This window comes from Yarrowia lipolytica, chromosome 1C (assembly GCF_001761485.1).
Source record: "Yarrowia lipolytica chromosome 1C, complete sequence".
Classification (NCBI taxonomy): domain Eukaryota; kingdom Fungi; phylum Ascomycota; class Dipodascomycetes; order Dipodascales; genus Yarrowia; species Yarrowia lipolytica.
The window spans coordinates 613,036-634,269 of record NC_090772.1 but is presented as its reverse complement, the minus strand read 5'-3'; the positions used below and the strand labels follow the sequence as shown (position 1 = coordinate 634,269).

General features: G+C 48.7%; 9 protein-coding genes and 4 non-coding genes across 13 annotated transcripts; 6 read left to right on the top strand and 7 right to left on the bottom strand.

Moving 5' to 3' along the window:
- The first annotated feature begins 51 nt into the window (after positions 1-51).
- On the top strand, positions 52-134 carry YALI1_C06342r. The gene has a single exon. It is a non-coding gene; the product is annotated as a tRNA-Lys (tRNA).
- A 1,290-nt stretch (positions 135-1,424) lies between these two features.
- YALI1_C06328g (uncharacterized protein) lies at positions 1,425-3,179 on the top strand (the record flags this gene model as incomplete). The annotated part of the gene is made up of 1 exon (XM_501454.3): positions 1,425-3,179. One exon carries the CDS (start codon positions 1,425-1,427, stop codon positions 3,177-3,179), a length of 1,755 nt encoding a protein of 584 aa, XP_501454.3.
- Positions 3,180-3,984: 805 nt separating this feature from the next.
- On the top strand, positions 3,985-4,243 carry YALI1_C06301g (uncharacterized protein; the record flags this gene model as incomplete). The annotated part of the gene is made up of 2 exons (XM_068282209.1): positions 3,985-4,069; positions 4,116-4,243. 2 exons carry the CDS (start codon positions 3,985-3,987, stop codon positions 4,241-4,243), a joined length of 213 nt encoding a protein of 70 aa, XP_068138310.1.
- Positions 4,244-4,393: 150 nt separating this feature from the next.
- On the top strand, positions 4,394-6,178 carry YALI1_C06298g (uncharacterized protein; the record flags this gene model as incomplete). The annotated part of the gene is made up of 1 exon (XM_501453.3): positions 4,394-6,178. One exon carries the CDS (start codon positions 4,394-4,396, stop codon positions 6,176-6,178), a length of 1,785 nt encoding a protein of 594 aa, XP_501453.3.
- Positions 6,179-7,504: 1,326 nt separating this feature from the next.
- YALI1_C06259g (uncharacterized protein) lies at positions 7,505-9,454 on the top strand (the record flags this gene model as incomplete). Its single annotated transcript, XM_501452.3, has 2 exons — positions 7,505-7,567; positions 8,354-9,454. 2 exons carry the CDS (start codon positions 7,505-7,507, stop codon positions 9,452-9,454), a joined length of 1,164 nt encoding a protein of 387 aa, XP_501452.3.
- A 213-nt stretch (positions 9,455-9,667) lies between these two features.
- On the bottom strand, positions 9,668-9,791 carry YALI1_C06244r. Its single transcript, XR_002432090.3, has one exon. It is a non-coding gene; the product is annotated as a 5S ribosomal RNA (ribosomal RNA).
- A 4-nt stretch (positions 9,792-9,795) lies between these two features.
- Positions 9,796-9,871, bottom strand: YALI1_C06243r. Its single transcript has one exon. It is a non-coding gene; the product is annotated as a tRNA-Gly (tRNA).
- Positions 9,872-10,232: 361 nt separating this feature from the next.
- Positions 10,233-12,059, bottom strand: YALI1_C06222g (uncharacterized protein; the record flags this gene model as incomplete). Its single annotated transcript, XM_501451.3, has 1 exon — positions 10,233-12,059. One exon carries the CDS (start codon positions 12,057-12,059, stop codon positions 10,233-10,235), a length of 1,827 nt encoding a protein of 608 aa, XP_501451.3.
- A 543-nt stretch (positions 12,060-12,602) lies between these two features.
- On the bottom strand, positions 12,603-13,148 carry YALI1_C06211g (uncharacterized protein; the record flags this gene model as incomplete). Its single annotated transcript, XM_068282208.1, has 1 exon — positions 12,603-13,148. One exon carries the CDS (start codon positions 13,146-13,148, stop codon positions 12,603-12,605), a length of 546 nt encoding a protein of 181 aa, XP_068138309.1.
- Positions 13,149-13,273: 125 nt separating this feature from the next.
- YALI1_C06201g (uncharacterized protein) lies at positions 13,274-14,161 on the bottom strand (the record flags this gene model as incomplete). Its single annotated transcript, XM_068282207.1, has 1 exon — positions 13,274-14,161. One exon carries the CDS (start codon positions 14,159-14,161, stop codon positions 13,274-13,276), a length of 888 nt encoding a protein of 295 aa, XP_068138308.1.
- Positions 14,162-14,164: 3 nt separating this feature from the next.
- Positions 14,165-15,085, bottom strand: YALI1_C06191g (uncharacterized protein; the record flags this gene model as incomplete). Its single annotated transcript, XM_066094145.2, has 1 exon — positions 14,165-15,085. One exon carries the CDS (start codon positions 15,083-15,085, stop codon positions 14,165-14,167), a length of 921 nt encoding a protein of 306 aa, XP_065950217.2.
- A 1,282-nt stretch (positions 15,086-16,367) lies between these two features.
- YALI1_C06179r lies at positions 16,368-16,454 on the top strand. Its single transcript has one exon. It is a non-coding gene; the product is annotated as a tRNA-Gln (tRNA).
- A 1,307-nt stretch (positions 16,455-17,761) lies between these two features.
- Positions 17,762-20,521, bottom strand: YALI1_C06137g (uncharacterized protein; the record flags this gene model as incomplete). The annotated part of the gene is made up of 1 exon (XM_501450.3): positions 17,762-20,521. One exon carries the CDS (start codon positions 20,519-20,521, stop codon positions 17,762-17,764), a length of 2,760 nt encoding a protein of 919 aa, XP_501450.3.
- Between the last annotated feature and the right edge of the window lie 713 nt (positions 20,522-21,234).

Genomic DNA, 21,234 nt, shown 5'->3' with positions numbered 1-21,234 from the left:
GTCAGCAGAATTTAACATCTGCAGGTCACTTTTTCGGTATTTTTAAATTCTGCCTGGCTAGCTCAATCGGTAGAGCGTGAGACTCTTATTCAGAGGTGATCTCAAGGCTGTGGGTTCAAGCCCCACGTCGGGCTTTCTTTTTGGTAACGATTTTCACAAAGTATTTTTGTACATTGAAAATATTTAAGATTAAGGTTACCGAGACCGTTAGGTCGTGTGCACTTGGCAGGGCGTTTTTTCGACTACAGAAACCGGTATCGTTGTCGGGTTTTTGCGTGGATTTTACTCACATACAGTAACGTGAACAGAAATACACAATTTGGTAGTCTTTTTTCTCTTTTTTCTCTTTTTTTTCTTCTTTTATTCACATTCCAACTCCACAACTCCTAGAAACCGGTGGTCGTACGGCGTCATTTGACGGCTTATTATTTGGTGTTATAGGCTGGATATAAGCGGAAGAAGTTTGAGTTCCGCTCTAATGGCATCCGTGGAGTGAATCTTCAAGAATACGTTTCCATGGAACCAATAGAAGAGCAAATATGAAGTGCCGTTAGTGAGAGAGTGGGAACGATACACTACTAATCTGAGGGTACTCTGGTGGTCTAGGATAGAGCAAAGAGTGAGATTATCTACGTCTTTATGAAATTTGCTTTCGATTGATACCATTTTCAACCAGATATAATCATTGCACGTGTTTCTAGACTACTGCAACCCGAGGCGAATAAAGTACATAGCTGTGCCGTGGAAAGGGTCGTTGAGTGCTTGACGGAAGAGTTTCTAAATGTGGCATGTAGAAAGGAGATACTATTTTGATGGCGGCTAATTAGTATGCGCCTTGATACACACAGATGGCTAAAGCTGCACATATCTGTCAGTAATGTAATGTACCTCGCTTTCACAGAATGCAGGGATCATGGCAACCAAACCAGACATGTAAGAGAGTCGTCTACAGTTGGAGTCACGTGATAAGAATAAATGGGAGAGATTATCTATTGATAATAACGTGTTCGCTATACACAACTGGAACTACATACGAGCAAGCTATTACAAGTGGTAGTCTGTCTGGAGATATAACTATCTACAGTAAAGCTATAAGCGAAAATTTGATTTTTAAATAAATAGTACCATTGAAAAGCTATTGAGCCAAGGAACTATTTGGTGTAATATATACCCATTTTACCTCGAACTGCCGCTTTTAGACCCAAATCAATGTCCTGAAATCCCACATCAGCTTCTAAAGGTCAATATTTACGAACAAAAGTAGTACCTAGACTTTTAAACACGACAAGAAACTCAGTTAGAGACTTCAAAGTACTTCAAACAACCCATAAGATACCTGTTATCACCCAATACACATCTCCAGTCTCACCATCTAGATCAGGTATATTAGGGTTAGGGGTTACTAAATTGAGTTCTACATAACCATGGTCTATCTTGACATTTATCAGACTGCCATCTCACTAACAGACGCAATGAACAACTCGACGGTTCTGCAAGGAAAAGTTGCGGAGATCGCATCACGTGTTCTAGACAAGATTCCAGATCACGTGAAGACACAGGTGGCCGATCACGTGACTAAGCTGACGGACATTGGCAAGTTTTACTACGACAACAGAAACGATTACACCAGCACCGTGACTGATCACGTGATCTCATACTACGACAAGGTCGCCACCTGTGCTGGGACCCACTATGCTCAATTGGGCAATGCCGTCACCATGTGGATGCATGATCTGCCCTTTGACGAGCAGATTCTGATTTTCTCGTTTCTCATGGTGGCTGCTGTCGCCGTGGTTTATGCCGGAGCCAAGGCCGGTGTGTGTCGACCTTTTGGATCACGTGACCCTGACGAGAATTCGGAGCTTTTCCACATCTGTGATCTTCAGGAGACTCAGACTGAGTCTGTTGGAGATTCCGAGGCTCTTTTCATGCCTGTTTTCGGAGGTCTGTTCCTTTGCGGCTTGTATTTTGCCATCAAATACCTGTCCAAGGAGACTGTACAGTGGTTCTTGACCCACTACATGAGTTTTGCCGGCTCCATGAGTGTCGGATTGGTGGTTTCCATGGGATACAAGGGTCTCCTCAGAACCGTGTTCAACAGCAATGTGGCTCATTACAAGATTGTTCTGTGTGACGATCGGGCATACCGAGGTGTTGGAAGCTTTTCTCGATCCGATATCGAGCAGATGGAATGTGATAAGGCCGAGAAGGCTGATGGAGAAAAGAAAAACTCGAAATCCAAAGCCAAGAAGAAGTCCAAGAAGGATAAGACCGTATCAAAAGGAAAGAGCAATGCTGGTGGAGTTGGAAAGGCTGTTGAAAAGTCTGATAGCGTTGTGGCTGTCGTTGAGAGTGCCAAAAACACGCCCACCAAGGGCAATAAGAAGTCCAAGAAGGATAAGAAGGGAGAGACTGGACTCAATGGCTCTCAGCGAGCCGGCAAAATGTCTGACATTGATGACAGCTTCAAAACAGAATCCAAGAAATCCAAGTTCAACCTTATGGCCAAGTACTTTCCCATCATCACCACCGACGACCAGCTGTATGCCATCCATTTCACTGTTGTTGACATCCTGTGCTTCTTCCTGTCTATTTTCTGTCTCCTCTCCATGATCAAGTACCCCGAGATTGCCAAGAACTGGATCATCAACAATCTGCTGGGTGTGTGCATTGCCATCACCGGTATGTCCACTCTCAAGCTGTCTACCTTCAAGTCTGGTCTCATCATGCTTGCCGGACTCTTCTTCTACGACATTTTCTTTGTCTTTGGCACTGATATTATGCTCACGGTTGCCACCTCTATTGACGGCCCCATCAAGCTAGTGGTCCCCAAGAATGAGTTTGGCAAGGGAGCTCTTCTTGGACTCGGTGACATTGTCGTTCCTGGCGTCTACATGAGCTTGTGTCTCCGATACGACGTGTTTCGATACTACAAGGACGGTAAGGAGCCTTTCCATCTGGCTCGAAAGATCAATGCTCCCTACTTTGTGACGTCTTTGATCTTCTACGTGATTGCCCTGATCACCACCATGGTGGTTCTGTTTGTGTTTGAGCACGGACAGCCCGCACTTCTGTACATTTGCCCTGCTCTGATGATTTCTACTTTCTTGGTGGGTGTTTACCAGGGGGAGCTGGGTGCTCTGTGGGCCTACGACGGAGAGAATGAGCTGGAGGAATAATGTACCATATAAAACAATACCATTAAAACACGATACTGGACGGAGTTGGATATTTATCGATTTTATTCGAACTTATGGTAATTTTATCGAACTGAATTACCCTGAAAATTCAGCTTAAATCAAAATAATTCCGACGCACACTAAAAGAGGCTTTGGCAGTGTCACGTGCGGAAAACAAACTCCAGAAAACGAAACCCAAATTATCATTCGATTTTATAGGGTCCAGTTATTACGCTTGGTATCGGTCATATGAGACGCACTGAAAGTCTAGAAATATTCACGTGACGATTTCAGTCACATTCCTATTTTCAAAATTCTCATATCTTCAAAACTGGCCATTTTAACACCCTCTTCCAGCATCTCCGACAAAGTTATCTTGCTAATTTCAACACGCCGTAGATCGGCACTTATCACTGAAGCTATAGGGGGGTATTTGAGACAGAGAAAGCGGACATGTGATTGATTGCGTCTGAAGAAGTCCCTCTGCCAACTCCCAGTGCATTTTGGCCTCTCAATCGTCTTGTAGGACCGGACTGCAAGTTCGACAGCAGTGCTGACAAATGTATACATGCAGAGCCGATCGGTTCCCGGTTCCGAAGACTTCTTCATTACAACAAAACAACGTCCGAAATGGATCCTGAAAAGCAGCAATCACATCCATGTCACGTGCCCACCATATCTACGTGTGGCTATTTTCTGGCTCACGTGACTCCGCCTTACAACGGACATTTTTTGAGTCTCGTCGGAGTCCTAAACCTAAAGTCTGGCGCCGTGTGATAAGCTACTTGCTGCATTGCGGAGATATATGAATATAAGCGAAGGGAGGCGACTGTTATTGTGCGACGATAAGAGAGCGCTTCTTTGGACCCCCGACAGCGACAGCGACGCAAGTAACAAAGTCCCCTGACAGGTGACTCTTTCGTTTAACGAGCAAAGTATCAGTGACGCAAACAGCAGGTGCAGCCAGTGCCCCAGAACCGACAAACCCCCACTACATATCGGCGACAGCTTGTACGTCGACCCCGAAACGGCTCCTTCGTCAACTACCGACGATTCTCTATTGATTGGTAGTTTTAGCTGATCAAACAGACCACTTTTGAGCGAGTTGACTACGCCACTAAAGTTACACAACAGTTACACAGCAGCTATATAACAGCTCCAACCAACGGCAAAAGCACACAAACAATAGCCGGTTCGTCTCCACATCCACAGCCATGGACACACACGGAATAACCGACACGGTGGACGAGCTGACCCGTCAGAACCTCGAATCGGACGAGTGCCAGCCTCTTCTTCCTCCCGAAGAAACCTGCGATGAAGAGAGCGACTGTCCGGACTCTATTCTCAAGCCCAAGTACGCCAAAATGCCCTACGCAAAGCGACCTAGCCCAACGGTGCTCATCGTCGCCTTTGCCATTTACGCTACTGCCATCATTGCCTGGAGTTTGATGAGTATCAATGTGCTGATCAACCTTGTATGTCAGCGAGAATACGGCAGCGAGAGCAGCAACAGCGGCACCGCCGGCAGTCTGATCTCCATTCTGGCCGCTCCCATTGTCGAGAACCCGGCTCTATGCCAAACCCCACTAGTGCAGAAGAAAACTGCCCGGTTCCAAATCGTCATGGAGACTGTGCAGAGTCTTGTTGCCATGATCACCGTCACACGACTGGGCGAGCTGTCCGACCGAATTGGCCGAAAGCCGCTACTTTTGTGGTGTGGAGTGTGCACCGTTTTGAACGCTCTCATCTGGCTCCCCTGTGTGCTGTTTGGATGGCATTACTACACTCTGGTTGCTGGCTCCTTCTTCACGGGTCTATCTGGCTCAGTGCCCATGCTCATGGCCATGAACCACTCCTATGCTACAGATGTGGTTCGCTCCAAGCACCGAGCAAAGGTGTTTGGATACATGCACGGAGCCATCTTTGCCGGAGCAGCTCTCGGTCCGTTCGCGGTAGGCCGAATCACCCGAAGCTGGGGAATTGTCGCCGCCATGGGCTTCTCGCTGTCGCTACAGATGGTCTTCTTGGGTATCATCTTCTTCCTTGTTCCCGAGTCACGTTCTAAACTCAAGCGAAAGTACTCCACTCACTTCAAACGAGTCAACAGTAGAAGTCGACTGGCAGGATCCAGTGGACGAAACAACTCGGGAGTGTTTGCTGACGATACTTCTGGAGTACGAGATCCCAACAAGAACAAGGTGCGTATCTCCATTGTCGAGGAGGCCTCTCAATCTGCTCCTGATCTGAGAACTCCTGACTTCAGCGGTAATCATAGCAGCGGTAACAGCGACAGTGACTCTGGCAAGAAGGGCAGGGTTTCCAAGTCTGTGGCTGCTGTCAAAGAGCACTTCGAGTCTCTGTCCATTCTATCCTTCTCCAACCGGTCTCGATCTACTCGAATCAACGCCTGGATCATTCTGTCCATTGACGCGTTCATGTACTGCTCGCAGGTTGGAGTGGTGGGTCTGCTAGTGCTCTATTCTGGCTTCCGATTCAAATGGGGAACCGAGCAGACTGGAAACATGATCAGTCTCATGGGTCTTTCCAAGGTCCTGGCTGTCATGCTGTTCATGCCCGTGGTGATGGGCATTCTGAACCGAGTGTTTGTAACCCGTCTGAACCATATTGACATGACCGACCTGTTTGTCATTCGTCTGGGTATGATTGTGAACTGTATGGGTTGGTTTGGAGTGGCCACGGCCACGTCAGGCACGCTCTTTTTGATCGCTGTGGCCTCCATGTCTCTTTCTTCCACTGCCTCCCCCACTCTACAGAGTGCTCTGGTGAAGTATATTGACAGAAAGGACACAGGCCGGCTTCTGGGAGCGCTGGCACTACTGCATCACATTTGCTCGCTGCTGGCACCCATTGTGTTCACCAGTATCTACACTCTCACGGTTGACACGCGCCCCGAGCTTTGCTTCTACATTGTCAGTGGCATTTTCGCCTCCATGTTCGTTGCCACCTTGTTCATTAGTCATCCCAGCGATGATGAGTAGGTGAAGACGTAAATATATGATGAGGGATAGAGTACAAGTATTTAATGAGTAACGAAATCGAAAAGTAATAATGCAATTTAACTAACAACAAGAGCCTCGATTGAACACAGGAGACACTTTGCTCTTTCATTTGTAGTCTAAGATACAAGTACAGTGTACATACTGTAGTTACTTTTTTCACTATGTAAATTCCTGTCCCTGCACGCGCGTCTGACAAGCCAGATTAACGACTGAATTTACCCAAAGGGGAGATCGGCGATTCAGGGTTAGGAACAGTTTCCATGTGATCGAGTGTGTAGAGATGTTGGATATGGACTGACAAAGTCATGTGACTTAGGTCACGTGGTTTGTTTTAGCCCCCGCCAAACCATTTTCTTGTACTCTTTATATCTCGTATGATGAAACACTCAGGATGCATTTGAGATGTAGCCGTGCATTGCTGTTTAGGAGTGATGTGGGGAGAAAGCAAATACCGGGGTGATTTGAACCATTTGAATGGAACATGAGAATACCGGTAAATAGCCCTGAATCAGGGGATAGAGATGGTACAAAAATCATTTTGTTAGGGCACCTATAGCCCGTACAAGTCACGCACAAAGTTTTATAAACAGAGTTCACATCAGTCCCCAGATCTTGATGGGAACCGCGTACACAACGGTTTTGGCGGATATAGTACAGTAAGGGCAAGGGAAATAGACTAATTGGATGGCATATCCGGGGCGTTATAATACGTTCCGTTCCAACTGTCAGCTAATTTGGCAGGGTGATTATCGGCGTATTAGTTCGTATCTGTTCGAGCCGTTTTAGACTTTATGGGGGGTTCTGGGGCAGCTTTTTGGGATGAGTAGAAGTACGAATGGATGTAAGGATAAAGAGCTGATTTTTCAATGGCGCAATAGGAGGTGGTTTTAGATATTATTTTTCAATTTTCAGCTTGATATTATCACAATATACCCTCCTACAACGTGTGTTTGGGGTCCAGGTAGGGTGAATGTTAGTTGAGTTTGGGTTTCAATAAATTAGCGAGGAAATTAAAAGACACGATTTAAGGGGCTTCTAGAGGGCGTAAAGAGGAGATGAGAAACCGGATTTGTTCAGAGAAAACAGGATTATATCACTGACCACGGAAACAGTCCCCTCAACCCCTCATAACCTCCTACCTAATCGGGACATTGGGTTCAAAAATCTCATGTAATGCACCCCTATCCGGATTGGGTTTGTACGCGATGCGTTAATGATTGGCACTGGTTGACGCGACCGACAATTCTCCCCCACTATCGATCTTGAGGTGTGATCAGAGCATACCAAACGACACAACTCCCCACCATGGATCTTCCGTCGCCCAACGCGCCCTTTCGAGGCATGCAGCGTGTTGCCAGCAGTTCTTTGGTGAGTATAGTGACATGACAAGAGCGCACATGTGTGTGACGTTGGTTTGAAGGAGGGGTGGGGTGTAATTACACTCATGGGTTCTATCGTACGACAGCGAGATTGGACGTGCTGGATAAAACCGGCGCCTTGTTCATCAAAAGGAGTGCTTTTTGATTGTGGAATCGTTTGTGTGTCCCCCTGTAGGCAAGGTGCGTTTCCGCGGCAACAGCGTCCTGGTCGAATCCGACTAGTATTACGAGCAGTCAATATGTTGGGACGTGACGTGGCCTCTTCTTGTACTTCATCTTTATCGCCATGGCCAGAATCTCGAAACCAAGACCGTCCAACGCCTCCGTCGCCTCATACGGCTCCTTGAACGCCTACGCGCAGACCTATGATTTGAGTACCGTCTTTGGGGAGAGAGGGATGATGCAGAGGTGGTGATAAATGGGTGAAGATGGAGGGGTAATGTCACGGTGGCAAACTCGGCGGGTTATGGTTGCTTCAACGAACCGTCGGACGGCTGTGGTAGATACTACCACGCACAGGCAGTAACAATGACTTCAAAACTACAGCTGGGGGCACTGTGTTCCAGTGTTCGATTTGCAATGAGAAAGGAACGTCAGATGCTTCCATTGAACGCGTGGCAACACTTCTGTAGTCTCCACTGGCCGTCGCTACCATACCGTCACCATATGCATGTCACACAGTCACCATTGCCGTCATCTTTAGTCCTTCACGCATTGCTAGCCCTCACTCAGTGCACAATCATTTGTTCCCACTTTCCGAACCCTACTAACTCAGCTCCGACACAAAAAAGTCCTGAAAAAAGGGACCAAATTCTCCCTCCTGGTCTGCGGCCCTGGAGGCTCTGGTCGAGCGACCTTCGTTAACGCCCTGATAGACTCACAACTTGGCGAATCCGGCGACAAGGTAAAACAGCTTATCCACCGAACCGAAGTAGCACCCGAAGAAGCTCATATCGAACCAGGTATCACTCTCGAGCCCTGGACTGAGACCCTCTACGACGAGGAGGGTGGAGCGCTGTCAATCACGTTTGTTGACACTCCCGGTTTTGGAGACAACATCAACAACGAAGTAGTGTTCCCCGAGCTGCTAGGTTTCATTGAGCGTCAATACGACAATGTGCTTGCGGAAGAGAATCGAATCCGTCGAAACCCCAAGTTCCGAGACGATCGAGTCCACGTACTTCTCTACTTCATTGAGGCGACTGGACACGGTCTGCGGGAGCTGGACGTGGAGCTCATGCGTCAGATGAGTACACGGGCCAACGTGATCCCCATTCTCGCCAAGGCCGACACTCTGACACCCTCCGAGCTAGCTGAAAACAAACGGCTCATCATGGAGGACATTGAGTACCACCAGATCCCCATCTACAACTTCCCTTACGACCCTGAGGAGGATGATGAGACCATTGAGCAGAACTCCCACCTGCGTTCCCTGCTTCCGTTTGCCGTGATTGGCTCCAACGAGGTCGCTGTGGTCAACGGCAAGCGATGTCTTGTTCGAACATACCCCTGGGGCTCTGTGGACATCGAGGATCCCCGTTTCTCCGACTTTGCCGTGCTTCGAAACGTGCTGCTGGGCTCGCATCTTGAAGACCTCAAGGAGGCCACCCACTCGATTCTGTATGAAAACTACCGAACCAAAAAGCTGTCGACCAACGACTCGCCGCTCATCGACCAGTCTGCGACCCCCGACATGTCAGAGGAGTCGTTTGTGGCCCGAGAGGAACGTCTGCGAGCCGAGGAGGCGCGATTCAAAGAGATTGAAGAAAAGGTGCAGAGAGAGATTGCCCAGAAGAAGCGCGAGCTGCTTGAACGAGAGCGGGAGTTGCGGGAGATTGAGGCAAGGCTCAAGAACGAGTTGGTTGTGGAGGAGTAGACGTAAGCTAGGTATACGCGATATGGAGGCGAGGTTTTTAGTTCGCCAGAGGAGTAGATGCTCCGAGGCATGTAATGTTTAACAGATTATTATTGATGTTCCTGCAGCCAGCAAATGTTACCGAAGTATTATTTCGTAGTTTGACACCTATAGAAAATTGGTATAGGAATGGCTAACAAAAAGATAGCCCAGCATAGTGAGTTGTAAAAAAAGGATTACAGCACCCAGGATTCTCGTATGGTCTCCCACTACAATACTAACTAGGCTCTCTGGTGCTTGACTATGGCTGAATCGGAAGGGGAAGCCGTATTTTCACCAGGGGATATGGCCGTTAACCGAATTGCGCGACCCCGGAAATTCAAACCGGGGGCGCCCCATCGATGGCAACGATGGATTTTACCACTAAACCATCGGCGCTTGTTTTCAAAAAATTCCAAAATCGAACTTGTACTAACACCGTGGGTTAGGGTAGGTAACCTAAAACGGGTTATAAGCCCTATCCCATTATCCTATTTTGTTACTATAATCTTAAACCCCTGTTCAGAAACGGACAAAACTCTATTCCCACCATTATATTTGTGATTTGTTTTAGATGTAATGAGATACCAGTCTGGTGAAATATGGATAGTGGGTGATCGAAGTCATCTGTGAGCGATTTATCGCTTAAATGCGGGGACTAATGTACGAATAAAAGTCCCCGTCAAAGCACATTGATACAGGCGCAATATTCTACACACGCTACACACGCTAACATCTCAATATTCAATAATATATATACTTAAACATGTCTGGTTTCCTCTTGATCAGAAGGAGTGGGGGAAACAGACTCGACCGTCTCAAGGGCAGTCTTCTCTTCGAGCAAGATTCGAGGCTCAACGAGGTTGTGGTCGACAGCAGTGCTCTTAGGGAGCCGTCTGGCGATCCAGACAACGTCCCAGGGTGTCTTGGGGTTGGAGTCGGCAAAGATCTGGTCAATCTCTTCCAGAGACCGACCGGCAGTCTCGGGATAGAAGAAGTAGACGACTGGAACCATGGCTGCGTTGATGACGGCAAAGATGATGTAGGTCTTCCACTTGATAGTGTCGAAGGCCACGGGGGTGATCATGACGACCATGAAGTTGAAGACCCAGTTTCCAGAGGTGGAAAGGCCGTTGGCGGGAGCTCGAATCTCCAAGGAACTGATCTCGGCAGGATACAGCCACGACATGCCCAGCCAACCAATGGCAAAGAAGGTGTTGAAGACGAAAAGGAAGACGGCAGCAGCAACACCGGCGCTCTGATTGTCGAGTCCTCCGTCTGCCGGTGAAGATGCAGCGTAGACACATCCTGTGAGAATAGCCATAGTAGCTGCCTGACCAGCAGCTCCGAAAATCATGAGTTTTCGACGTCCGAACCGCTCGATGGTGTAGAAGGCGATCCAAGAGGCTAGGAAGTATTCGGTACCGTTACAAGCAGCGAGAATTCGAGAATTAGTAGGGGTCATGCCGACAGACGTCTCATAGATGTACGCCGCATAGTATGTGATGAGATTGATACCTGTGATTTGTTGCATGACCTGACTCCAGTAGGCCAGCATGGTTCGGTGGAAATTCTTCTTCTTGCCAAAGGTGAACATGAGTTTCATCTGGGACAGGAAGGGCAGTTCCTCACCCATTGAAAACTCGCCTGCTGCAATCTTCTCACGAGCAGCAGGTCCATCAATACCCAACTGAGCCAATTGTTCCAGCATGATGGATTCTTTGACGTATGTGATCTGGGTGACAACGTAGGGGTCTTCAATGTCCACATCTTCGAGGGCAGCAAAGACTCCGGCTGCTTCTTCGAATCGCCCCTTTTTGACCAACCACCTTGGAGATTCGGGGATAGTAAGAACGGTGAAGAAGAGAAAGAGACAGAAGACAATTTGGAATGCGACAGGGAACCGCCAGTCAGCGTCGTTGGCCTTGACCCAATAGAAGCCGAAATCGATCCAGTATGAAAGAGCGATACCGGCGGTGATAAGAGCTCCTTCCAACATGACGAGTTTGCCTCGTTTCTCTGGTTTCGCACACTCAGACTGGAGCATGGGGACTGTTGCGGTGATGAATCCGTTACCGACACCCGAGACGACACGGCCTGTAATGAACATGCCCAAAGAGTATGAGGCACATTGTAGAACGGCTCCAATGGTCATGATGATTGATCCGTAGAAGATGATGTACCGTCTACCGACCTTGTCTCCTCCCCACATGGTGAATAGAGCCCCCATCATGCACCCGATCTCGTAGATGGCAATTGCTGTGCCTTGGATGGTGGTGTTGAAGGACTTGACATCCGGCGGTAGATAGTCAGAAGTGTCCATCTTGGGGAACTGCTTGACAAAGGAGGGAAGAGTAAGAAGACCTCCCATGACTCCCTGGTCGTATCCAAAGAGTAGAAAACCCATGCCTGCGACAGTCGCAACATAGTGATGGAGTCTTTGGCCTCTGAAGCCCATGAACGAGGTTTTGACCTCGCCTGACTTGGACGGTACTAACCAGTTCATGTTGGTGGTTGTGTGTAGCAGTGATTGGAAATGTATATGTGCTTGTGGTTGCAGTTGTAGTGGTTGCAGCTTGTAGCCCATCTACCACCAGCCTTGTGACGCTCTTATATACACCATGATCTCCCCCCACGCCAAGAATGGTCGTGCGATGTTCATCCTGGGGTACAACACGTACGCCAAGCGCTGGTCCGTCAGGGTGCTGTCTGCCGCCGGAGCGGTATCTGGATTAGGAAGCCGTGTGTTAAACAAGAGTAAAGGCATGAGTAGGGGAGAAGAGAAGAGGTGCTTGAGATATGTTGATAGAGGCAGCGATGAAGCAAGCTGGTGAAAACTGACGAGGTCGCGTAATCACCAACATACTGGCCATTTTCTTGGCTTGTTCTCGTCAGCTCGAGATCTACGGTGACCTACTTCCGTGGGATTTTGACGGCTACCGAATACGACACCCGATCGGTTTTCGGCCGACTTTCCCAACCGGGCATTTTTCTCGCATCTGCATCTCCGCACAAAGAAGCGGCATGCCCGAAGCGCCCACCCGGTATATTTTCTTCAAACAAAGAATGCAAACGTTGGTGACAATATCTACCGAACCAGCTACTGTACTTGTACAAAGATCAACCAGGGCTAAACTCTACCCCACACTTCGCTGCACGGTAAAACAGCCGTGCGTGCGCAAAGCTCTATCTTTGCTGTAGTATGAAGAGCTGAGGTCAGGATCTCAGGCTGAATATCTCTCATTATTCCGCCATCGGAAACTTCCCCACCGGATTTTCTACTCATGGAAAAACTGCACGCTCTCCAGGGGGCGCGTCTTGGCATCCGGACAGCTGTCCTTGCGGTTGTCCTGTTTCGTGCACCTCCTTGTTTAGGGTCACAGTAGAGTTCGGCAAGCATGGGCAGTCTCAGAAAAATATCTGTTGCTGGGTCCAGGGTAGCACGAGCCGGTTGGTATCGAGCAACGTTGAATCTAATCGAGAGACCCCGGGTTCTGTGGGGGTAATGTGGGGTAGTCGTGTCGTGGCAGGGCGTCTTCTGTTGAGCTGGGTATACAGGGTACCTGTAGTTGTGTGAACGACTTTGGCTGTCATTCATATATGGCATCTCAAGACACCAAGTATTATCATTGATCCGGACCAGAGGGTATCGTACGGATGGTGTGATTTGAGACATGATCTTTACAACCACATTGTATTCGCACGCACCAGGGGTCTCCTCTCTACAACATTCAACACATACCTACGATACCGTCCGTGTCCGTATCCCAATTATACTGTTGAAGTTGATTTACATAAATATTAAGCTGGCTGAGTAGTGTTATTGGCACTCCTCTCAATCTCTTTATCTGTTCCAGAAACCCTGTCAGGCGCCCCGACTTCCTCAGAGGCTGTCTCAGAATGAGCAGTAACATGCTTGTCTTCTTCAAACACTCGCTCTTCAAGATAGTCATCTGCCACGGTGTGGCGAGGAAGCCGGTGGGCAATCCACACAACATCCCAAGGAGTTCTGGGATTGGAGTCGGCGAAAATCTGATCAATCTCCTCCAGAGATCGGCCAGCTGTCTCGGGATAGAGGAAGTACACCACAGGAACCATAGCTGCGTTGATACAGGCGAAAATGATGTACGTTTTCCACTTGATTGTATCGAAAGCCACCGGGGTGATCATGACCACCATGAAATTGAAGACCCAGTTACCTGACGTGGAAAGACCGTTGGCGGGTGCTCTGATTTCCAAAGAACTGATTTCAGCAGGGTAAAGCCATGTCATTCCGAGCCAACCGACTGCAAAGAAGGTGTTGAAGACGAACAAGAAAACCGCTGCCGCAATTCCAGCTCTGGGTTTATTTAAGCCCCCGTCTTCAGGAGTAGATGCAGCATAGACACATCCTGTTAGAATAGCCATGGTTGCTGCTTGTCCAATGGCTCCAAAAATCATCAACTTTCGTCGACCAAATCTTTCGATGGTGTAGAAGGCAATCCAAGAAGCGAGGAAGTACTCGGTTCCATTGCAGGCCGCAAGAATTCGAGAATCGGTAGCGTTCATACCTACTGACGTCTCGTAGATGTACGCAGCATAGTAGGTGATGAGGTTAATGCCTGTAATCTGCTGCATCACCTGGTTCCAATAAGCGAGCATAGTTCGATGGAAGTTCTTCTTTTTACCGAAAGTAAACATGAGTTTCATTTGCTAGAGAAACGGAAGCTCCGCACCCATCTGGAATTCTCCATAAAGAATCTTTTGCCTAGCTGCGGTACCTTCAACTCCCATTTGAGCAAGTTGCTCTAACATGATGGACTCCTTCACGTATGTCACTTGACTGACAACGTATGGATCATCAATATCCACATCTTCAAGGGCTGCAAAGACCCCGGCGGCTTCTTCGAATCGCAGTTTCTTCACCAACCATCGAGGAGACTCCGGTAAGGTCAAGACTGTAAACATCAGAAACAAACAGAAGACAATCTGGAAAGCCACTGGAAAGCGCCAGTCAGCATCATTCGTTCGAACCCAGTAAAAACCAAAGTCGATCCAATACGAAAGGGCAATACCTGCAGTGATGAGAGCTCCTTCCAACATCACCAGCTTTCCTCTCTTCTCCGGTTTAGCGCATTCAGATTGGAGCATAGGAACGGTGGCAGTAATAAACCCGTTTCCAATGCCAGAAATCACACGGCCAGTAATGAATTGACCTAAGGAGTATGAAGCACACTGAAGAATAGCTCCGATAGTCATGATAATCGAACCGTAGAAGATGATATATCGACGACCCAATTTGTCTCCTCCCCACATGGTAAAAAGAGCCCCTATCATACATCCAATTTCGTAGATACCCACAGCTGTTCCCTGAACAGTAGTGTTGAAAGACTTGACTTTGGGAGGCAGGTAAGATGAAGTATCCATTTTTGGGAACTGCTTAATGAAAGTAGGCAGCGTGAGTAGACCTCCCATTACTCCTTGATCATAACCGAAGAGCAGAAAGCCCATACCTGCCACTGTAGCGACGTAATGGTGCAGAGTTTGACCTCGAAGGCCAACAAAAGAAGTCTTGACTTCTCGGGATTGTTTCGGATAGAGCCAGTTTTTCATGTTGGTGATAGCCAGCGACATACAGAGAAGACTCACCCTTATATACAGCTCAAGACAACCCCGTTTGTTTCCCAGTCATTCGTTTAGATGAGACTAAGACCCATTAGTGGCAGCCTAAATGCGGCTTCTGCTTTAGGATCCGGTCTCGGATTCACCTCTATACAGCCTCACATCTCCCAGCCTTGCTTCTTCAATCTCACCTTCTCGTACACATGACGAATCACACATGAAACATCTGATACGGAATCGATTTGAGGGAGGTTTAAGCTGATGAAGAGTTGAATTACTGAACATGAGCATCTTGGTCAGGTCGGCTTCCAAATCTGATTCCCGCTTTATCCACGGCTACTTCCCTAAAAGGAGATCTCTCCAAGTCTATATCTAAGACTAATAGCTGAACAATGGCAAAACCTATTCCTGGAGCTTTGTGCTCAGTTATTCGAGACTACAAGTAGTACGATAGGAGAGACTCGGATGTCCTAAATGGTGCGGCCGCTTCATACGAGGCTAGCGCCACGAAACCGACCCCACATTTCTATCTCAATCTATATTGGAGAGAAAGTCTGTACATAGTGGCCCAGGAGTGTCATCTCTTGTAGAACCCCTTGATTCGACTTTCGCACCTCCATTGAAATTACCAAAGTGTCTTCTTTACAGAGGGCTATCGCTGTGAAAAACGATCCCCAACAAACTGCACGGGGTTCCTAATCAGGAGTTTTGGAATGCCAAGAGCGTCCCAAGAGATGCCAATGCGAATATGCAGACAATACGACGGCTTTAAAGACATCGGTAATGGCATCTGGAGTAAATGTGGCAAAGTAAAGGGGAATTTCTAGAATAGAACCAATTACATAGAATTATGTTGCTGAAATAGACATGCAGTAATTCTTAAACCCCACATATTCTTCTCCAACGGTCTAAAACACACTGTATTGAATGTTTTTTTCTATCTCTTTATTCTAGGGAAACATATTTCAGCTACTTGAGGCTTAGAAACAATGATATACCCGCACACCAGATTCGGATTCGGATTCGGTTGTTCAGAAGAGCCCATTACACTGGTGCAAGACCCACTTGCAGGACCGAGATATATGAATCCCGCTAGAACTTGTTATTTAAAAAGGAAATACAATTTAAACAGAATCATATGAAAATTAACCGCTCGAGATTTCATATGACATCTTTAACGGTTAACTTCTCCCCCACCCACCCGAAATAGGCCCGTTCTTTCAATGAGAAGATTGGAGTCACGTGATTTGACTGTGATCTCTTATAGTTTCAAAAAGAGTCTAAATTAAGCTTCGGTTGTGTAGTGTAGTGGTCATCACGTCAGATTTTGATCGAGAGATTAAGATTTCTGAGAACCCCAGTTCGAACCCGGGCACGACCTTTGTTTTTGAGAAGGCTCCTTTGTATTTACCAAAGAATGAGCTTTCTATCCCATTTTTTTTGTAACATTCGACTGATCCCGTCTTCCCTAATGCGTTGACACTACCAGGAAGCCGTCGTACGAGTTATCCTGACAGTTGTGTAAATCAGTGAGACTGTCCAGTCTGATCATCGATAATATAAGTGGACAAGTGGACAAGCGAATTCAGCTTTGAAGTCGCATTAATGTATTGAAGCCTGCCTGATATTTCCAGGTAAGTGTTATGGTCTTTGAAGGAATATGTGCAGAGCCATATATTGGACACTCGTGGTCCTATTTGTATATATAATGTTCTACAAGTTCAGAAGTGGTTCTCCATGCATTCTTGGATCTTGGATCTGGTGGATCGAGAGCAGTTCTACAAAACCTAGGTCTCCAATTGAAAGTAATCGAATGGCCCCGGGAAACAATTGTGGAACATGGTCCTGTACATTTTATACCTGCAAATATGCCCTCGCTGAATCGCGTGTGGGTTTCTGTAGTACATACGTGAGTATCCATGGAAACAGCATACATTCCTTACAAGTAGACACATTGTGGAAATACACAACTATGCGAATCGTGGAATCATAGGAACCCTGAAAATGTGACCCATGTACTCGAACTACAAGAAGCTAAGTACAAGTATAGTACAGTAGGGATCTAGTTTGTAAACACGCAGAAGAAACATCCAGATGTATCCCAGCATTGGTTAGGCACCCTCCATTAACTAGCAGATGCCCATAAAATCTTCATTGGGTGAGAACTGAGGCCCAATGTGTACTTCAAACGGGCTCGCTGAAGAAGAAGGCGGCAGACAAGTATCTACAGTTTCTCTCAGAACCGCTACTAACAGCTTTCAACATTTTGCCTAATACACCATCTCAAGCAACATCACTGGGGAAAATATGGTAAGCTACTCGTAACACCATCTGCCGAGCCAGCAGTTCCTAATAGGTAGCTCCTAACGACGAGTGTCAACAGTGTGAATATGTACACTGTACTACCGGTACAGGTACTACCTGTACTTTCAAGTAATAAAAGCACCAATATATTCGAAAGACATGTATTCACCGCAGAAGTGTCTACTTGTGCCGTTACATGTTCTTACTATATGACCTTTTGTTATTTGCTTCCCGTTCGCAACTTATTGCAAGATACTACACTGTCGCGACCTCGTTGTTGCGCGTCGTCAATCGTCAGCCCTGGGGCATTTTTGTCTATATAATTTTACTACACGACCGCCTGTCGCTGAATTACACTCAATGCTTCGTCGTCTCCTTCTCCCCCTAGTTCTCCTCCTCTCCCTCTCCGTCACCCATCAGATGCTCGAAAATGTTGCCACGCTTAGAAGATGCTCGTGACGAGTCCTTGGACAGAGGAATGCCCGGGGAAGAGCTGTTCTGTCGGCCCTGCTGCTGCAGCGAGGTCTGGGACGAGTTTCGCGACGCGTTGGAGCCGCCCCGACCCATCATAGACGAGGGAGGACCAAACGTGTTGGAAGAATCAGATCGGATCTTACCAAACTGCTTAAGATCGCCAGTGTTGAGCGAGTTTGTGTTTCGGTCCCGCTCGTTACCGCCACGGTACGACTCGGATCGACCACCCATGGGGTGTCCGCTTCGTCGGTTTCCGCCTCGGTGGGAGCGGTCTCGGTCCTGCTGCTGCTGCTGCTTCTCCTTGGCTGCGGCAGCCTCGTCCTGGATCTCGGAGATAGTCTTCGGACCCTGGTCGTTGGACTGCTTCCAGCCGCCAGCTCGCATCTCCAGAAGATCCAGAATCTTGAACTTAAGACGCGACGGCAGAGTGCCACTGTTCTTGGTATCGGTAAGTCGCTGGAAAAACATGTCCATGAACTCCTTGGAGTTGGGCGACTGATCCATACGCAGACCCACGGTAGAAGTTAGCTTGCACAGAGACTCAATGGTCTCCTCAGAGGCTCCATCCTTGGGCGAAATGAGTCGAGTGAGACAGCTTCGCATAATGTTCTCGGACAACATGTTAAGCATAAACAGCTCACCGATGAACACCATGAGACCAAGGCCTCGTCGCTTGGCAACCACGGCCTTGTCATACTCGGGAGTGGCGTTATCGGGGTCCATGGGAGAACCATCCTCATTGGTGGGCAGCTTATCTTCCCATCCCTTCTCAAACTCATCCTGGCATCTGTTGAGCAGGTACTTTCGGTACAGAGCTCCACCTCGCACGTACTCGCCGTTCTTGTCCTTGACGTCGTCATCATAAATATCAGGATCAACAGTGACCATAGTCTTCTTGCAGAACCGAGCGTACATGGACGCCCAGTGAGCCTCATCGGTGGCCTTGGCGAACGTGAGCTCAAGCACCTGACGCAGCGTTCGGCCGTCGTGCTCGTGCTTGGACTGGGATGCAATCTCCAGAATCTGGTCCGAAATCTTGTCAAACTTCTCCAGCGTCATCTTGTTAAGCATGGAGTTGACCTTCTTCTGAACCACATCGGGAGGAATTCGGGGAGTCTCTTCTTCAGCGGGCTCGCTCTCGGCAGGAGGAGGAGTACTAGTTTCCTTCTTGGCAGCCAATCGCTTGGCGGCCCACGAGTTCTCACTCTTGGGAGGGGGAGGCACGTACTCAATGATCTCCTGGTTGGCGCCCTGGGGAGGGTATCGCTCTCTGTTGCTGGGATTTCGACGGTTTCTGCTGCTGTTGTTTCGAGTGGATCGTCCTCCGCCCTCTCGGTCACCTCGGTCGCCGCCTCGGTGGCTCTGGTGATGGCCACCGTGATCGCCTCGCATGTTAGAAGAAGATCCCATTCGGGGCATACCTCGTCCACTGGGTCCTCCGGGGCCTCCTCGTCCAAAGTTGGAGAAGGAGCCCATCTGCTGGTTGGGGCCACCACCAGAGCCTCGGCTGGAGGCTCGGGGTGCCTTGGAGCCCTTGCAATCCTCAGTGATAGCCTTAGCACCCTCCAGACCACTGGGGGGCTGCTCGGTAACCAGAGGCTGGAACTGCAGCAGGAAGTCCAGGCTGTATCGGAATGTAGGGGCGGGAGACACCTCCATGAGAGACTTGGTCACGGACTCGGGGTAGGTGACCTTGGTAGTGATTTCTTCGGCGGTTAGTGGTGTGGCATTGTTCCACGAGTGAGCGAATCGCTTCTTGAGTCGCATAGTCTCGGCGATCTTCTCGACAGGATTAGGAGTGGACTCGGAGGCGTCTTCGGTGGGCTCTCCCTCGGCGGAGGGCTCCTTGGGAGGCTCGACAATCTCGACCTTCTTCTCGACCTTCTCTTCCTGAGCAGGGGCGGAAGACTCCTCCTCAAGCTTAGTCTCGGCGGGCTTCTCGGCCTCAACGGGCTTAGCCTCTTCCTTAACATCCTCCTTGGGCTTCTCAGCCTCCACGGGCTTGGCATCCTCCTTGGGGGTCTCCTTGAGCTCCTCCTTCACCTCTTCTTTCTGATCCTCCTTGGGCTCTTCCTTCTTGGGCTCTTCCTTCTTGGGCTCTTCCTTCTTGGGCTCTTCCTTCTTGGGCTCTTCCTTCTTGACCTCCTCCTCAGGCTTGGTCTCAGGCTTGGGCTCCTCTTTCTTCTCTTCCTTCACCTCCTCCTTCTTCTCAGTGCCCTTCTCAGCAGCCTCCTTTTTGGCTTTGGCAGCAAGCACCTGGGCCATGAAGTTGGCCTTGATGGAGTCGCCGGCAGGGTTGGACGAATCGGTTCGTCGGTGGGCAACCCGCGGAGAGTTAGGCTTGGGAGAAGCCAGAGTGGCGTTGGGACCCGTGGGCGTTCCGGTGTTGCTACCGGGAGTCACAATGGGTCTGTGAGTGACGGGGTCCATGATGGTCAGGGGCGAATGGGTGTGATGGGGAGAGCCGTAGGGCTGGGCGTACTGGGCGCCGGGGGACATGCCCTCCTGGGGAGGGTAGTACTGACCCTGCATCTGGGTCATGTCCACGTAGCCGTAGCCTCCGTTGTACATGGCGGCGGGAGAGTAGGCCATGTGTTGTTGGCCCTGGTTGGGCGTTCCAGGCTGGTTGTTTCGAGGCGAATAAGCCCCGTTGTTATAGGTGTAAGACATTCTGCGTTAGTACAGTCTGGGATGGCGTTGATTGTGTGTGTGTGTTGTGTCGTGTCGAGTGTCGTGATACGTGGATCATGAGTTTGGGAAGTTGACAAACCGGCTGTATCAGGATCTATAATGGTCACTGTCGCCTGTGGCAACCCGTCTGGCGCATTTGGATCCCTTACCGCTTCCAAAATTGTGGCCCAAATGTCCTCAAATGCCGTTCAAACTCGTCGTGATGGCCCCATTTCGCAACCTCAAAAACAACACACAAATACCGGCGAGAAAGGGCCGTGTAGGGTCTGGTCGCCACCTCCCGTCAGCTCCTCCACCCTCTCCGTCTCGAATAACTCACCCTTAGTTACACTCACCTTCCCCAAAGATCACTAAATAGGATCTTTCACAAGAAATGTGTATGTGGTAGGAAAAAGTTCAAATTCTGCAAAACCGAAAGTGAAAAAGGATTTTCCATAAGTCTCTCCCAATGGACGGGATGGCTTATGGGGCGGGGCTGTTGGGAGTACTGTAATTGAGAGAGGGGAGAAGAGGAAGAAGACGATATTGGCGGTGAGATGTGTGGTTGTATATATGTATTTCCGCCTTGTTTGTGTCACCAACCCCCTCCACCAACGAGTCCTATTACACCGTCTACTTCTGTACACACGACCTCATACCCTTCTTGTATCAGAACACCCATGATCTGTCCCCTGATCTATACATACACCACA